The sequence below is a fragment of the Oryzias latipes genome, chromosome 21 (genome assembly GCF_053564925.1).
Source record: "Oryzias latipes strain Hd-rR chromosome 21, Olatipes_Hd-rR_3.1".
Lineage (NCBI taxonomy): Eukaryota > Metazoa > Chordata > Actinopteri > Beloniformes > Adrianichthyidae > Oryzias > Oryzias latipes.
In genome coordinates, this window is record NC_136257.1 from 5,888,115 (window position 1) to 5,905,253 (window position 17,139).

At 40.3% G+C, this 17,139-nt stretch overlaps 2 protein-coding genes across 4 annotated transcripts in view; one reads left to right on the top strand and one right to left on the bottom strand.

Moving 5' to 3' along the window:
* Positions 1-4,651, bottom strand: part of slc49a4 (solute carrier family 49 member 4) — a 48,903-nt gene extending 44,252 nt beyond the window's left edge. For both annotated transcript variants that reach the window (XM_023950460.2, XM_078939178.1), the window contains exons 1-2: positions 4,195-4,651; positions 1,136-1,229 (exon numbers count right to left, since the gene is read on the bottom strand). In XM_023950460.2, coding sequence (XP_023806228.1) covers positions 1,136-1,229; positions 4,195-4,486 — 386 coding nt within the window. In that variant the 5' untranslated portion in view covers positions 4,487-4,651. The remainder of the gene's footprint in view (positions 1-1,135; positions 1,230-4,194) is intronic.
* Positions 4,651-17,134, top strand: hspbap1 (hspb associated protein 1). 2 transcript variants are annotated; one of them, XM_011489262.4, is made up of 8 exons: positions 4,651-4,786; positions 5,783-5,982; positions 7,953-8,131; positions 8,687-8,823; positions 10,140-10,311; positions 14,302-14,385; positions 14,538-14,648; positions 16,331-17,134. In XM_011489262.4, exons 2-8 carry the CDS (start codon positions 5,799-5,801, stop codon positions 16,877-16,879), a joined length of 1,416 nt encoding a protein of 471 aa, XP_011487564.1. In that variant the 5' UTR covers positions 4,651-4,786; positions 5,783-5,798; the 3' UTR covers positions 16,880-17,134. The 2 variants fall into 2 exon arrangements, with proteins under 2 accessions (XP_011487564.1, XP_004081477.1); XM_004081429.5 differs by having other exon boundaries at positions 4,755-4,896.
* Positions 17,135-17,139: the final 5 nt, after the last annotated feature.

Genomic DNA, 17,139 nt, shown 5'->3' on the forward strand with positions numbered 1-17,139 from the left:
AAGCATTTCCTCCTTTACTTACATTTGACCTACATTTCCAAAGGTCAACTAAAAAGATCTTTACACCTCGCTAATGGTTTTTTGTCGGCAGCCCCGTGAGACGGAGAGATAAAGAGATTGAGAAAAACAAAATTGATTCGTTTGCTCTCTGAAAGCTTTCAAACACCGTGGATCTAGGAAATGCAAGTGATTTCTGTCTCTTCATGTTCTGATATTTAATTTTGTATTATTTTCTTGTGGATGCCACAGGAAAATGTTACAGACTTTCTGAACACAGTGAGCTATTCATGAAAAAATTCTGAATGAGACATTAAAGACCCACCAAAACGCTGTTTTGGGTGTTTTTATCATGTTCTTGTGGGCTTTTTCTGATGATGGAGGACATATATAAAGAAAATTACGCTAAAAATTGCATTTCTGAGTTTTTCTTTAACCAAATTGTTGAGAATCAGGCACAGACAAAAAAAAAAATTCAGTTGGAAATTTGCAAAGTAGAAAATACGCCACCTCCCTGCTCCCCTCTCCAACGAGGACGGTGAAGAGGGGCGGGGTTGCTCTGCTCTAGCTGTTAACGCCCACAACTCAGAGTTGAATTCCTAATGAACTCCTGCCGCTCTGCAGAAAATATCTCCAAGAAAACAACACAGACTGTTTTTCTTTTTTGGCAAAAATGGCATAACCATAATTTAAAGAGATAATTACTGGGAAGATTTTTAAAATAGATCTTTTTTTTTTTTTTTTAAATGTCTCTTTGATTATTATTCGAATGGGATGACTAACTGTTATTGGGACATTTATATTATTTATGTACAATATAACTAATGTTCTACCTAGTCAGAAAATAAAGTAGGAATGCATAGACCGTCTTATTTTTCCCTCTCAAACTCTGAAGATGTCTTAAAAAGCCAATCAAACGAGCTCATTAGAGTCATGTGACTGCTGTCTCATGTCTGATTATAAACCCATCAAACCTGACCTAATGAACATGGCTCAGCCTAAACCAGCCATGACGGACAATGGGAAACTTAATAAACAAGTTGATAATAAAAATGTTTCCCTAATGCGTCCAATTAGAGACCAAAAAAAGCGATGACGCCCTCGAGCGCCGTCCTTTGCCCTTTGACAGAAGTCTTACCATCGTCTGAGGTGCAGATCTGGCAGTGGGACGCTCCGCAGACCTGCTCCCAACAACATGAGGAACGCAGACAGAAGGAGAGAAACCCGCAACCCTGGAAGAAGAAAGAAAAAAAACACACAAGATGCACCATTAGAGAAGCAAACAACGTCAAAGTGCAGTAGAGGAAGATCTAAAACAATAATACATTAGTTTTACTTGTGTGACACAAATTCCCATTTAAGACTGCCAGCAAAAAAAAACTTTCATGTTCCTCCTTTTTGAGTGATGTGTGACGACAAATGTAGGAGCAAAGTGACTTTCGACCAAACATGGAAGTCTCTCTGTTCTTCCCCGTAGCAACATGACATCAACAAGCATTGAAAGCACAGCGCCTTTCCGTTTCCGAGCCGCTCTTCAGCCGAGTGGGTTATTCCTGATGAACTACCTTCCTGTAATTAATTCTGTGAGGAGTTAGGAGACGTGCATGAGGCGCAAGTTAAGCACTGTGGAGAAGAGAGGTCCCGGAATTTTAGGACTTGTTTTAACAACCCCACAAGACAGGGTTATTTAAGTATTAAAGACATGTCTGCATTTACCATAATGAAGCTAAAATGCTGATCAAAAACTATTCATAATATATCAGCTGACATTGTTTTTTTTTTAGAATTGCTTTAGGGTATAATCGTGTTTGGCTGCCAGAAAAAGGAACCAATTTTCAGATCCTTCTTTTTTTCCTGATATTACATTAAAAAATTAAATAATATTACAAACCATTTTGTGTTCTTTTTAATAATGAACATGGGACAACACCAGATTATTCTTGTCAATTTACAGCAGGAAATTTACATCTCAAAGAACTGAAGAATCCCCTGAGAACAGATATATCATTTAAAAAAAGGAAAAAAAAACAAGTTCGGCGTCTCAGGTAGCCAAAAGGATTAATCACGGTTGACTGATTGACTTTTGGAAAGAGAAAGAAACTCATTAGAGATCAATATTCTATTATATGAGCAGAAATGATATGTTATAGTGGAAGCTGCCATTTGTATTTCAGTCTTTGAGAAATCCTTGAAGGGAAGAAACTCTTAATATTTTCATTTTTTCCCCACATCAATCAAATGAAGCTCCAGAAAATCCGATTTTAGAGAAAGCTCTATTAATTAAACGTAAATGTCAAAAAAAAAAGAAAACCCTCCCGGTTGTTGTGGTGATTAAACGAAGTGGATGTTAAATAAGGGGCTAAACCACTTTAAAACTCTATTAAGACCTAGAAAAAGCTCATCTGTGTTTAAAGAAAAGTAAGAAAAGACACTTTTATTGTGAAAAAATAACAAAGCCGTGTAAAATCTCAAAAAAGAAAATAAAACACAACATCATCTGAATGGTCTCACCAACTAAACATGACTAAATGAATTGGTACTAATAATTTATGATCTAAAAAAACGTGTTGTTTTAACAAAAAGATGTCAGGGAGGCAAAACCGGTCATGCAAGGTTTATAAAAGTTCTATCAGAACTCGGAAACATCTTCTACTCTGTCAGCATTTGCAGTTTTATGCGTCACATCTTGTGCCTTTACAACTTCCTCGTGCCATCTGATTAAACACCACTTTAAGACTCCCGTCAGACGTTTACACCTGCTCCAAAACGGTTACTACCTTTGGGGGAGGCGGGCCCTCCCACGAGGGAGAGGGGCGTTTCCCCTCAGGTGAGTCCCAGCTTCTAGGCGCAGAGTGGGAGGTGGATACAAAACAACCCAATACCCAAGAATGAATGAGTACACATGATGTCTAAGCCTGCAGCGACCTTTGATGGTCATCTGTACTTACAGCACATTGTTGCCCAAAGACTGGCATGATGAAACCTCGCTCTTTGGGGATTTATCCTTAACATCTGAAGGGTTGATTAGATGGTTATGGGATTTCATAGACCCAGCTTGGAGAATTATTGCCTCTATTCCAAGAACTCTCCAGGTTTCCAAAGCTTTAATCGGCAGACGGCTACTAAAGTGGAATTAATTCAACCTAATGCCGACTATAGTTAGGATGTGGTTTTTCTCTGTAACCCGTCCAATAATAAAACAGATCCCCCATTCGGACCAAGAGAAATAAGGTCCAACAAAATGCTTCTATATTTTGTTTGATACGTGAAATTTGGCATCACAGGAATTTCCAAATGAGTTTATCTAATCGTATTCTTCCCAGGTTCCGACCAAGTCTAACGTTTTGTGGAAATCTATGATTAGATTAGGCAAATCAAACACAAATAGCTTCTTGTTGCTGTCTAAACCGAATCACAAGATGGGTTAGTTAGGTAACATCCGTCCGAGTAAGTTTCCTGCTGGGTGAGTGAATGATGTGACATCACTTTAGGATTTCTGTTTTGTCACTAGAAAAAAAAAAACAATTTTACTAGTTGATAAAGACGTTGGAAGTCACCTAATAATGAGCTTAAATGGCCCAGTTCCTCAAAAAAAATGTAAATATTAGTGTGTGTCAGTGCTTGGAATTTTTCTTTAAATATAAAACATGATGTTAACTTTATTTTAGGTAAACAAAAATAAAGTTATCTTTACAATACAAATTGATTTTAAGGATAATATTATTTAGGTAAATTATCAGGTATACTTTAACGGTCCGGAATAATATTTTTCATTCATACTACTTTAATGCTAGTAAGTGATGATATGTTGAAAATTGTATTGATGTAATCATTTTTTTTCTGTGTTTTTTGTAGTTAATTATTACCGAGCTCCTGTAATAATACATTTTGTTTTAGACTTAAGTCCATATAAAGACACAAAAACAAGATGGGTTCCCAAAAAAAAATTTAAAATGAGAAGAAATAGCCCTTTAAGCAGAATATAATACTTAAAACAATTGAAAGGGGGATTGTGTAGACCCGAATTGAGATAACTTATTCCCAAAAACGTACATCCTAAAGAAAGAAAAAGTAAATCACGGTTTGTTTGTGTGTTTTTTTTATACAAAGTCGACTTTTTCTAGCTGTTCTGTCAGTGTGGGTTTGTGTGAAACTGTTGTCACCTTAGAGAACATTGTGTTTTATTTAACAACTCACCTTTTTTGTCCATTAACCACATAAACAACAACCAGGGGACGAAACCCACCGGGCCCCAGAGCACCAGAACGGCGATCTCCGAATTAGAGAATCCGTAGGCCAGGACGGCCGAGTTCTGAATTGGACCCCAAAAGTTCCAAATCATCCCCTGCATTAGTCCCAGGAGAGAGAAGAGGGTCAGAACCAGCCATCTTCTCCGGTACACTCTGCTGTTTACCGGGCTGTTAGTCCCGGTGTAAGACGGAACGAGAAGCGGCTCCCTCTCGGCCTCGGTGCTCGAACCGGCACCCATTACTGATTCGGTAGTGTTCGGTTCAAAAATCCGTGTTCAACGATTCTCCAACGAAAAAAGACATTAACGGTCACAGCGCTGCTTTTCGACGACTGCGCGAAACAAAACAGTCCTTGGTTCCTGGCACGTTTCGTCACTGCGCATGTCCGGAAATGACAGTTTTACGCACGAGGAAACTGCTCTTCTCGGGACGCCATTTTGGTTCTTCGTGTGCGTTGGCTTGAACCGGATTGTTGAAGCCTTCGTAAACCAAAATGGAGCAGCTTCGCAGCGTCTTGCTTGAAATGTAAATCGAGTCATGTGAGTTTTGTTTACATCGGAAATAGACTCAGCTGCACGTGTCGTGTGAACTGAAACCACCAAGCTAACTAGAATTAGCTTCACGGGGAAATTTTTGCTGTGTAATAAAGGTAAGTCTGCGCTAAATACAAACACAAAAGTATCTCTGCTGGTATAAAAGATATGTTTCTTTAACAAAGAAATAAAGCGTGGACGATTATTTAAACCATAAATTGTTTTATGCTTCCGTTCCTGCGTCGTAGACTAGAGCACTTTAGACTTTAGTCTAAGTTTGAACACATTCGTCTAGTTTGACCTCGTTATTATGTTTTTAAAAATATGTTAATTGCACAGAGTAACTTTTTGTACTAAACTTATAAAGCCTGTAAATATTTTGAAAAGCAGATTTGAAAATGGTAACATTCGTTATAAGGACGTGTTTCAAACAATGTAAGGAAGAATTTAATTAAGGGAATTTAGAATTACGTTCGAGTTCTTATGACAACCAGTAATATTTAAAACATTTTAATGTATATTCATTGTCTCTTCTCTCGTTAATTTTCTGAATTTCCTATCAGCTTTTAAACCAACCTACTTAAAAATGACTTGATTTTTTTTTTTTCTTTTTTCTGTGTGTGTTTTGATTTTTGGCTGGTGGTGGGTCATAAGGATTTGAAGGATGTTCCAGCCAGTCTGTGGAATTATTATTATTTTTTCCAAATACAGTTTCTTAATCCAGAATAAAGGTTTAACATTAGTACATTAATATATTAAGACAGCAAGATGTATTTGTTTTGTTTTTTTAATTTATCATACATGTTTATAACATGACTTAGGCGAGCATATAGTAGGCAAGTATTAGCTTTAGGAACTGAATCTTGGAGGACAAGACAAGCTGCAGAAGGGCATTGTTACTTATATGGTCCAAAGATAAAGCTCTTTTTACTCCAATCCTGCATACATATGCGATTCCTTGTGCAGGCCTAATATATTTGTTGTTCGTCATTTTGACCGCAGTGGCCCCCTACAGACTATGGCAGTCAAACCTTTCACCTCAGAAGAGGCCAAGGGAATTTTGGATCACTTGCAGCAGCCTGCCGTCTTTCTGAACATGACCAGCGATTGGCCCGTCCTCCTCTGGACCGCAGAGCATCTCTCCAGTCGCCTCGGCGACAGACTCGTCAGATTCAGACTGGGAAGAAAACAGAAGACAAGCGGTAGGAGATGAAAATTCATTCTAGGCCACGATTCGTCCTGAAATGAATCATCTCGTATAGTCGGTCCTAATCAAATGGATGTAATTGCTGTCTGCAAGTTTAATAGGGTGTTGTTATGAACTTTCAGCTGATAAAATGACTCAAAAATGACACAACTGCCACCCAAATATGACAGCTGTCATGATGATTTCTTTTATTACTTAAAACTTCAGCTTCCCTGCTGGATTCCGTTGTTGTTGTTTATTTCTTGTAGTTGACGTGATTTTTACCACAGTGTGTAGGACTTAATTTCAATTTCAATTTCAATTTTATTTGTATAGCCCAAAATCACAACAACAGTCGTCTCGATGGGCTTCGAAGTAAAACATGAAATCAAAAGGATCACGAATACAAAGAGTTCAATAGAAAAATACTAAAATGAACTAACAAACTGACTAAGCTATACTGGCATCCCTGCCCTTAGACCCCCCTTCGCGGTAAGGAAAAACTCCCAAAAAAACCGGATTCCGGAAAAAACGAAGAAACCTCAGGGGTGCCCACATGAAGGAGGGATCCTCCCCCAGGACGGACAGGCGATTTACCAGAAATCTTAGAGAAGAATTAACTTATCTAAATCTACAACTACATATATAAAAGTCCAGCAGACGAGCTTCATCCAGCCGTGGTTGTGGGGACAGTCAAAGGCGCGAGTCGAGCCGGAGACAGGAACCACAGCCAGGTGTAGGAGCAGGAGCAGAGACGAGGTACTCGGTCAGGTACAAAGCAGAGACGAGCCAGAGGCAGGATCCACAGCCAGGTGTAGGAGCAGGAGCAGAGATGAGGTACTCGGTCAGGTACAGAGCAGAGACGAGCCAGAGATGAGCCAGAGGCAGGATCCACAGCCAGGTGTAGGAGCAGGAGCAAAGGCGAGGTAAACGGTCAGGAACTGGAGCACGGATGAGCCAACTGGAGTCTGGAAGCACTCCCACTCCCCAGGAGGGGAGAGGAAAAGAGGGACAATACATGAATCGCACTGCACCAAACAGAGGCATGGAGAACTAAATGATAAATTATGATCAAGAATAGAGGAGAGGAAGGGTAGAAGTAAAAAAGGAAAGAGGACAGAACCCCAGTGCACCATAGTTACCCCAGCTTCAACTTCTAGCAGCCTTTTAAAAGAAATAGTTATTATTAAGTTTAATTTAAACAAACTAACATTAAGTTAAATAATCTCTGAATACTAGCTAGTCTGACAATAAGCCTGTCCAAAGAGGAATGTTTTCAGTCTAGCTTTGAATGTAGAAACTGAGTCGGCCTCTCTTACATGAGAGGCCGACTCATACTTAGAGATCAGAAGTTTAGCTGACGAGTTACATGTAATGATGCGTTTTGTTGACGATTGCTAACCTAAGTATTGAGGTTTTATGATTTTTGACTTAAAATGACAGAATCATAATGAAAAGATCAGTAGGAACACTTTTAGCTCAAAAGATGATGTGAATTGGTCTTTTTAGCATCAAATAAGTGTTCAAAATTTCTGTCCAAAACTATGTTGGTATGGTTTAGAAAATCCCTTTTTCTGTATATAATGATTTAAGGACTCCCACATTAAGAAACAACAAAACTCTAATGGCTTTGCTCAGTTTTTAATTATTATTTTTTTTTACATTTTCCAAATGTCATCAAATTGTTGTAAATAGGAGTCTGGGAGGCTAATTTGAAAAAGATCACTAAGAATTCTGATATATATATATATATAGATATATGCTTTTTTTTTGCTCCACAGTCCCCCAGTTGGATATTTTTGTCATTAATTAATACAAATATCATTAGATTACGAACCGTGATTTTCTTTCGTTTGAGGAGAAAAATGTACCCGTATGTAGAAAAAGTGGAAAACTTTGCCTTTGATAGACATTTTTTGGTAAAACTAATGTACTTCTTTAAAGGATCAACTTCAATGTTGTGTTGATTTGTTTTCATCTCCTCAGCTCCTCTGTTTGAGACCCAGTGCTCCTATGTGCAGGCCCGGATCGCGCACTTTCTCTGCTGGACCCAGGGTCAAACTGATGTGGGGCCTTTTTCTGAGTACCCCTATTCAGAGTATTGGGCCTATGCCGACTACAAATACATCGCCATGCTGTTTGAAGACCAGCCTTCTATGTTTGAGGTAATCTTCCTGCTGTGATGCACTTTAATCCTATGAGACAATCCTGTTTTGTAAGAACCTAATGATGTCAAAAGTGAATCACTGCCCGACTACTTTGGAGTTACTCCACCTGCTATTGACCTCCTGGGCGAGGGAAGCTGGTGAAGAAGCGGGACAGCAGGCCACAAAGACCGAAGTTATCTGTTCCTGCTTTAGAGGACAAACTTGTCCAGCAGTCTTTATTTTTTCCACAAACTCCAATGTATATTCTCCTTTTGGGATTTGGAATGTTGCTTCACTCCTCCCTTTTTCTTGCTGGGACATGAGTGATTTAGCAGAGACTGGCCTTGACACGATGTCTTCTTGTGTCCATGGTGATCCATGCAGAAAGCGGTTCTGGTCAGCTCAACTGTTTAATTAACTCAGAGAAGATGGGTTCTCTGGGGAGTGGTCACAATTGAAAACGGTTTTAATCGTTCCAGTGTCTTCAAAGAGAAAAACTCACAATGTAAGCTGCCATTTAAAAGCTACTAATAAGACTTTATCTTGTGAACTTGCTTGTTTGGTTTCCTCTAGGATGTAAAGTGGTCTGACTTTGGTTTTGAGGGCCGAAATGGAAGCGACAGCACCGTCTGGATCGGTACAAAGGGAGCCAACACGCCCTGCCACATGGACACTTACGGCTGCAACCTGGTTCTACAGGTTCAGGGGCGGTACGAAGCATGTTTGAGTGTTTCTAACTACATTATTTTTGTTCTTTTTAATTCTGTCAGTGTCTGAATTATTAATGAATCTTTTATAAGTGATAAGAGAGTGAGGAGAGTGATCGTAACTCTATAGAGGAGGCTCTGCGTTTGTGTTCATTGCTATTAATTACAAATTGGCATGTTTTTCAATCACAGTCATCTTGTTTTTAATTAATTAACTGTTTCTGCATGTGGGTTGATTTGAAATAAAAATCCATTTTTAGGCTTTTACTTGTTAAGCTATGGACACACCAGGCATGTGACGTGCATTCAAGAATGTGTTAAATGAGCGTTCTAATCTGTTTTTAAACCCAATTTGCCTTTCTGCCCTCTGGAGAAGAAAGAATAGCAAGAAAGGTTTGTGTGTGTGTGTGTGTGGGGGGGGGGGGGGGGGGTAATGAATATGGGGCATCAACTATCAACAACAGAAAGAGAAGAGGCTGCGCCTAATCTGTTCTACAGTATTTTTTCCCCCTCTCCCTATAATTGAGTTTGGGTCCTTTTTTATTTCATAGTGATTGAGAAATGGAAGGAACATTGCGCGGCAGGTGTAGAAACGTCCCACTCTCCTAATTGATGCCTTGACCTTTGACCCCATGGTGGCAGATCTGATTGAAAAGAAAATTTGATTAGGGAATGTCATTAATGCTTCACTTTGGAGAAGGACAAAAAAAAAAGTAAATTCACAACATTGGATTAATCTGATCTTTAATTAATTTAGAAATTAATTTTACAATTGGATAATTAGATTCTCAAGGGATTAAAAAAGAAATGTATGATCACAAAAATAGCATCTTTCAAGATCAATCAACCAGCAAAGAGTGGATCAGGCGCAAAGCTTTTATTCCACTCCAAAATTATATTGATCCTCCAAATTATTTGGACATGTTTGTTCAGTTTATTTAAAAGTAGGTTTTTCTATTCTCCAGGAACCTTTTTGCATCTGTTGGCGTATTCAAATGTTCTTTTTAAAGGCTTTTTGTTACAAAAGGGACGAGTGCAAGCAAAAAATAAAAACAAAAAAACAATCTGCCTGTATTGGAGTAACGTCTCAGGCTTTTAGCCCCAAAAAAGTAAATTTCAAATGTGACTCCAAGCAAACCCTCACATTTATTGAAAACGGTTTTCAAATTTTAAAATGTGTTTTCCTTCATGTTTGGACATTAAGAATTTCTAGGAAAACAGTCGACTTGACTTCAAATCAGTCAGAAATATCCTCATTGATTCAAAACTGTTCATTTAACCTATAAATCTAATAGAATCCTGATTTCCTGGGCTTACAGGAAGCGGTGGCACCTCTTTCCTCCTGAGGACACAACAAACCTTTACCCGACTAGGATTCCCTACGAAGAGTCCAGTGTCTTCAGCTTGGTTCATGTTCAGAGTCCAGACCTGAAGAGGTTCCCTGCATTTGGAGCTGCTCAGGCTTACATCGTCACGCTGCAGCCTGGACAGGTCAGAACGTCTGCCACTATAATCCACGGCATCAAAACAGACCTCTTTTCAAGGAGACAGTATCCATAAGACTTTTCCCTGGCAAAAGTCCTAAATTAATGCTTGAACAGCTGAATATTTGCTGCTGCAGACCCACATCAAAGCTTTATGTTAAGAGGTGCCGCCTCTTTTGAATATTAGTATGTTCAAATATATATATATATATATATATATATATATATATATATATATATATATATATATATATATATATATATATATATACACATACATACATACATACATACATACATACATACATACATACATACATACATACATACATACATACATACATACACACAGAATAGTAGCATTCTAACAGAACCTTGTTCTCACATCTAGTCCATTTCCGTCTTGTTCCAGTAGCCCACTTTCCATCAGGGTGCTCTGGTTCCTCAAGTAATCCCACCCAGAGGGGTTACATGCAGAGAATGTGGAATGAATGGATGCTTCGAAACCCACAATCAAGGCTAACTGGTAGCTCAGTGCTCTAACATCCACAAACGGCAACTCCTATCACAACTTGAAATTGAAGCGATACAATACAATGCCACGGGAGAGCCAGAACAACAGGTCAGAGAGGAGATTATGCCACACTCCCTGAGATTGGGTACACAGCCCCAACAATCACAATTACGCTGAGCGAGGCAGCAACTGACCTGAAAGACAAGATCATGTCTACAATGAACACTAGGCAACCCCGACACCAACTACAACGGTTAAGTGACGTACCTGAAAGTCTACTGGAAACTGTGAATGAAGCATTGAGGGCAATTCCTACCACAACCATCTCAGAAACCAATGAACTGGTTTACACTTCAGCAGCAGTGATCCTTGAGATGCTTGGCTACAAGAGCAACCATGGAAGAAAACAGTACCCACCATGGAAGCAACGGTTAGAGGCCAAAATCAAGGCAACTCGAAAGGATGTGAGTAAGCTGACAGAGGCTCAAAGAGGTACAATGAGAAAGCAAGTACCTAAGAGATACAGCCAGATGCCCATACCTGAAGCACTGGAAACTGCCAAACAAAGGCTCCTAGCCTTGAGCAGCCGCCTAAAGAGGTACACAAGAGACAATGAAGCCAGACGAATAAACAGGCTCTTCGCAACTCAACCTGCAAAAGTGTACGCTCAGTGGCAGGGTCAAAACAGCCGAGCAGACCCACCAAGGCTAGAAACTGAACAGTACTGGAAAAGTATATGGGAGAAACAGACAGCACATAACAGCAATGCCCAGTGGCTGGTCTCTCTAAGAAAAGAACATAGCAACCTCCCTGAACAGAATCCAGTAACCATCACAGTGGCAAACATCCAAGAAAGAGTCTCAGGTATGAAGAACTGGACAGCACCGGGCCCTGACATGATACATGCCTACTGGCTAAAGAAGCTTACCGCACTCCACGAGCGCCTGGCAGCACAAATGAACCAGCTGCTAAGAGATGGGACTCACCCCGAATGGCTAACAGAAGGCCGAACGATCCTGATCCAGAAGGATCCCTCAAAGGGTGCAGTCCCATCCAACTACCGGCCAATAACCTGTCTGTCCACAACATGAAAGCTCATGTCAGGCATCATTGCAACCAAGATAAATAGGCACATGGATCAATTCATGAGTAACACACAGAAGGGCATTGGTAGAGACTCCAGAGGAGCCAAACACCAACTCCTGGTCGACAGAACAGTCGCTCAAGACTGCAAGTCACGACACACCAACCTGTGCACAGCCTGGATTGATTACAAGAAGGCCTATGACTCGATGCCACACACATGGATCACTGAATGCTTGGAGCTGTACAACATCAACAGGACTCTAAGAGCCTTCATAGGAAACTCAATGAAGCTGTGGAAAACCACCCTTGAAGCCAATGGGAAGCCACTTGCACAAGTGTCCATCAAATGTGGGATATACCAAGGTGATGCTCTGTCCCCACTGCTGTTCTGCATAGGTCTCAACCCCCTCAGTCAAATAATCAACAAGACTGGCTATGGATACCGACTCAGAAATGGGGCCAACATCAGTCACCTCCTCTTCATGGATGACATCAAGCTATATGCTTAGAGCGAGCTTGACATCGACTCCCTGATCCACACCACCAGGATCTACAGTACTGACATTGGGATGTCATTCGGGCTCGAGAAATGCAGCCGGATGGGGACAAAGAGAGGCAAGGTAGTCCACACAGGGGGGGTCTCACTCCCAGAAGGAACAATAGCAGACATCGAGGACAGTTACAAGTACCTTGGAATTCCCCAGGCAAATGGCAACCTGGAGCAGGCAACAAGGAAAGCTGCAACAGCTAAATACCTCCAACGAGTAAGGCAAGTCCTGAGAAGCCAGCTCAATGGCAAAAATAAGACCCGGGCAATTAACAGCTACGCACGAAAAAAAAAAAAAACACGAAAGCTCCTCACCATGCATGGAGGGTTCCATCCCAAATCCAGCACCCTGAGACTGTATGCTAGCCGCAAGGAAGGAGGCCGAGGACTAGTGAGCTTAGAAGCCACTATCCAGGATGAAACATCCAAGATCCATGAATACATAAAGCTCAAGGCCCCAACTGACAGTGTGCTCAGTGAATGTCTCAGGCAATGGAGAGCAGAGGATACAGTGCTGGAGGACAGATCCTCATGGGAGGACAAACCCCTGCATGGAATGTACCACCGGACCATAACCGAAGTGGCTGATATCAAGAAGTCCTACCAATGGCTAGAAAGGGCTGGCCTACAGGACAGCACAGAAGCGCTCATCCTGGCAGCTCAGGAACAAGCCCTGAGCACCAGAGCGATAGAGGCTCAGATCTACCACATCAGACAAGACCCAAGGTGTAGGCTGTGCAAAGAGGCCCCTGAAACAATCCAGCACATAACTGCAGGGTGTAAGATGCTGGCAGGGAAAGCATACATGGAGCGCCACAATCAAGTGGCTGGAATAATATACAGGAACATGTGTGCAGAACATGAACTGGAAACCCCAAGGTCAAAATGGGAAACACCTCCGAAGGTGGTAGAGAATGAGAGGGCAAAGATCCTGTGGGACTTCCAGATCCAGACTGATAGGATGGTAATGGCGAACCAACCAGACATTGTAGTGGTGGATAAAGAACAGAGGAAAGCCGTTGTGGTGGATGTGGCAGTGCCAAGCGATGGGAACATCAGGAAGAAGGAACATGAGAAACTGGAGAAATACCAGGGACTCAGAGAAGAACTGGAGAAAGCATGGAAAGTGAAGGTGACAGTGGTGCCTGTGGTAATTGGAGCACTCTGGGCAGTAACCCCCAAGCTGGAGAAGTGGCTACAACAGATACCTGGAAAGACCTCAGACCTCTCAGTCCAGAAAAGCGCAGTGATAGGAACAACTAAGATACTGCGCAGGACCCTCAAGCTCCCAGGCCTCTGGTAGAAGACCCGAGCTTGGAGGAGAAAACCACCCGCGGAGGGTGAGAGGGGCGTTTTTTTTATATATATATATATATATATATATATATATGTATTTCTGTAGTGAAATCGGTGCTCCAGAGCAGCTTCCTGACAGGAACATCAATCCAAAGCTTTTAGTCATAGACATGTTTTATTACATGCCTCAAAATCCTTATCAATTGTGTTCTTTTGCTAATTTTTGCTCATTTCTGACTTTTTATTGTGACATTTTTTAGCTCATCTCCCTAGAATTTTTCATAGAAATGATCTTTTCCTTCTGCATCTGCTTCCATGTCTCATGGTTTATTTCATTCAGTAGAGTCCAATGCTTATGATCATTTCTGTGTATCATTTAGAAATATGGTATTAAATGACTTTTGATTGATTAAAGGGAACTCTGATGTTGGTTTCAAATCCATGTGTGAAAAGTCAAAGACATTTCTTAGGTTTGTCTTTTGGTAGATTTAGGAACAAAAGTTAAATAATTTGTTTCAACCTAAATCTAATTAGTTTGTTTTTTCCCCCCACAGGTGCTTTATGTTCCCAGACACTGGTGGCACTACGTGGAGTCAGTAGATCCTGTCACTGTTAGCGTCAACACCTGGATCGAGCTGGTAAGCAATGTCTGCCAAGCTGCCAGATCGAGCCTGACCTTTTAAGAAGAGTAAATACATTCAATAATAGGTGTGCATTTCTGATTGAAGCTCAAATATGTTGTTAATTTGAGACGCAGCTGGCATTCCTACGACTCTCTGTTTCTGCGCAGGAAGTGGACGACTTCGCCCGAGTCAGTGAAGCGGTGACCAAGATGGTTGTTTGGGCTATCAAAAGTGCTGAGAGTGAAGACAACGATGACAGCTGGCTCAACCCCACGGAGGTAACATGATTGCAGGGTAAATAGTCATTGCTGTTGTCCCTTCCTGGGCACGTCACTCCTCCTTCAGCAGGAAAACACAAGGAGGTGATGGAGAGGAGGGGAGCAGTCACCGAGCAACAGCAGTCTCTCCTCAAGTGTTTGCTGTTGGTCTGACAGTGTTGGAAAAATTACAAAGAGCCGTAGAAAGAAAAGGAGGATTAAAAAAAAAAGCAAAGAACTTGGCCTGAAACTCACATTAGAGAGAATTTACCACACATTATTTTAGTATGACTGTATGGAGACGAGGATTTCTAAAACACAATGATTTGAAAAGCACCAACAGTAAATAATGTTCTATTTAACTTCTCATATTTATTAAAAACGACTTTACATGAACTTTTGAAGTTTTCATTAATTAATGAGGCTTTTTAGGTGCAGGATACTGTGTAACAAACTTGCTTTCTCCTTGATCATTAGGGATAGTATGGAGGCATTTGCATCATTTTTCATTGACAAAATTTAATTCAATATCTGCTCATTTTTGATCATTTTATTAGAAAAAAACTGTCACGCTGCACCTAATTAAAAAAATATATCTTTATTTTGCAGCTTTACAATTAAAATGAATGTTATTTTTTATTTTTCTTATATAAGTAAAATGTGTTTTTATCCTGTCTACAGAAAAAACATTGCTTTTAGTGCAGTCATGCATGCTGCAGCAACAACACTGTAGGTGCATGAATGTATACTAAAGGGGAGTGACTGGTTAACAATTCCTACCAGCAGGTGGCATAGTTGCAGCTTTTAGTCCAGTCCATTTGACTTCACTGACTCTCCAAAGAGGCTGTGAAAGCTGAGGTGAGGGTTTTTTATTTGTTCATGCTCTCTTTGGCAGCTAAAAAGGCTTTAATAAGTCTAATTTTGCTCTGATGTTGCAGGCTTCCTACACCAAATATCTGTTAGAAGGGGTTAAACACATGAACAAATAAGCTTAAAACATTTCCTTTATTTAAATCAACTTGATTGTATGGTGTATGTTTTCAATGCATTAAACTTTTTTTTTTATTAAACAGGGATTTGGTTAAAATAAAATAAAAAAATTGCAACAAACTGACCATTATTTAAAAAAAAAACAACTTTGATTAAAGAACATGAACCCATGTAAAACACTAAAACCTATTAGGATTCTATTATTATTTAGAGTAGTAATTGTCTTTTTTCTTTTTTAAGATCTAACAGTAATTTTGAAAATTACATTCAGTTCAGACCTTTGGAAATTCTTTTATTAGATTAAATGATTTCAGTTTATTAAGCAAAAGTAAAAAGGAAATATTTATATTTTGGAGGACTGCATGGTGGCAGAGTGGTTGGACCTCTCCTCACAATATACCAACAGACAGACTATTTTAAAAAAAAGACTAAATGCAAATACTCAAAAGCCATGTATGGGTTAATCCAAGCTATCAACTGTGAATTAGTAATATTCTACCAACGTCACAATAATAGTACTTTTTAAAATTTACATTTTAGAAACCAGATACTGTATGCTCTCTGTCTCTCTCATTAATTTTTTATGTATATTTGTGGCAATTCCAACCAGGTTTGAATCCTTTCTTGGAAGTTTTCTTGATGCACTTGTGATCAGAAGCATGCCAGTTTCTATTTTAAATGATTCTAAACATTGTTTCCTTTTGCATTTGCAGGAAGGAAGTGCATCCCATAATGAAAACTTGCAGTATCTGAACCTTGCAGTGGCGGCATGCGCTCAAAGGCCGAGGGGTCTCTGTCACGGCGAAATGAGCTCAGATGTCAGCGACGCTCATCCAGTCAAGCGGGACTCAAGCGGACAATTGAAAAGCAGCGACTCGCACAAAAATCCCCCCAGCTTTAGTGTTCCTTTTGGGCCACATCTCATAGCCGTGTGCTGCCAACAAGAAAACCCCGTGGAGGACGATGAGATCAGCTCTTCCAGAGACGATGTTTCCACCTCTCAAAACGATGATGCTCCGGGCTCAGAGGGATCACCGGCCACTTCTGCTGCTCTTGAACAGGAAAAACACGCATGTGGCACTGGGTTAACTCCATGTGGACTATGTCAAAGTGCAGCTGGAACATCAAAATCTTCCCCAGGGGAGAATAAGTCTAAATGTACAGCAATATCCACTAATGACCTATTAGCCTGCCTGGTGCATCCTGAGATCGTCGGCCGTGTCACAGAGCTTCTCTTGGAAAGGCACAAAAATCCGCTTTGATGCTCATCTGCCAAAATTTACTTGAAGAAATCCCTTCCAGCCCAGTTTCAATCCAACTAAATATGCCTTAAATGTTTTCTTTTCTAGCCCCAGGTCCACAAATGGACCGCAGATGTTCAGACAACACAAGCAAACCATTAAGGAGCTCCAACATTTCCATCTCTCATTATGCTAATCATGTTTGGAGCACCAAGAACTAGAAAAATGACCACTTGTATCACGTTTGTATGCTAATAAAGCGAGCAATTGCATATATCATG

Excerpts from the sequence above, each read along its gene's own strand:
- hspbap1 (XM_011489262.4), top strand. The coding sequence starts at position 5,799 with ATGGCAGTCAAACCTTTCACCTCAGAAGAGGCCAAGGGAATTTTGGAT. Across the intron at positions 8,132-8,686 it reads ACCAGCCTTCTATGTTTGAG|GATGTAAAGTGGTCTGACTT; the intron begins GTAATCTTCCTG and ends GGTTTCCTCTAG. Across the intron at positions 8,824-10,139 it reads GTTCTACAGGTTCAGGGGCG|GAAGCGGTGGCACCTCTTTC; the intron begins GTACGAAGCATG and ends CTGGGCTTACAG.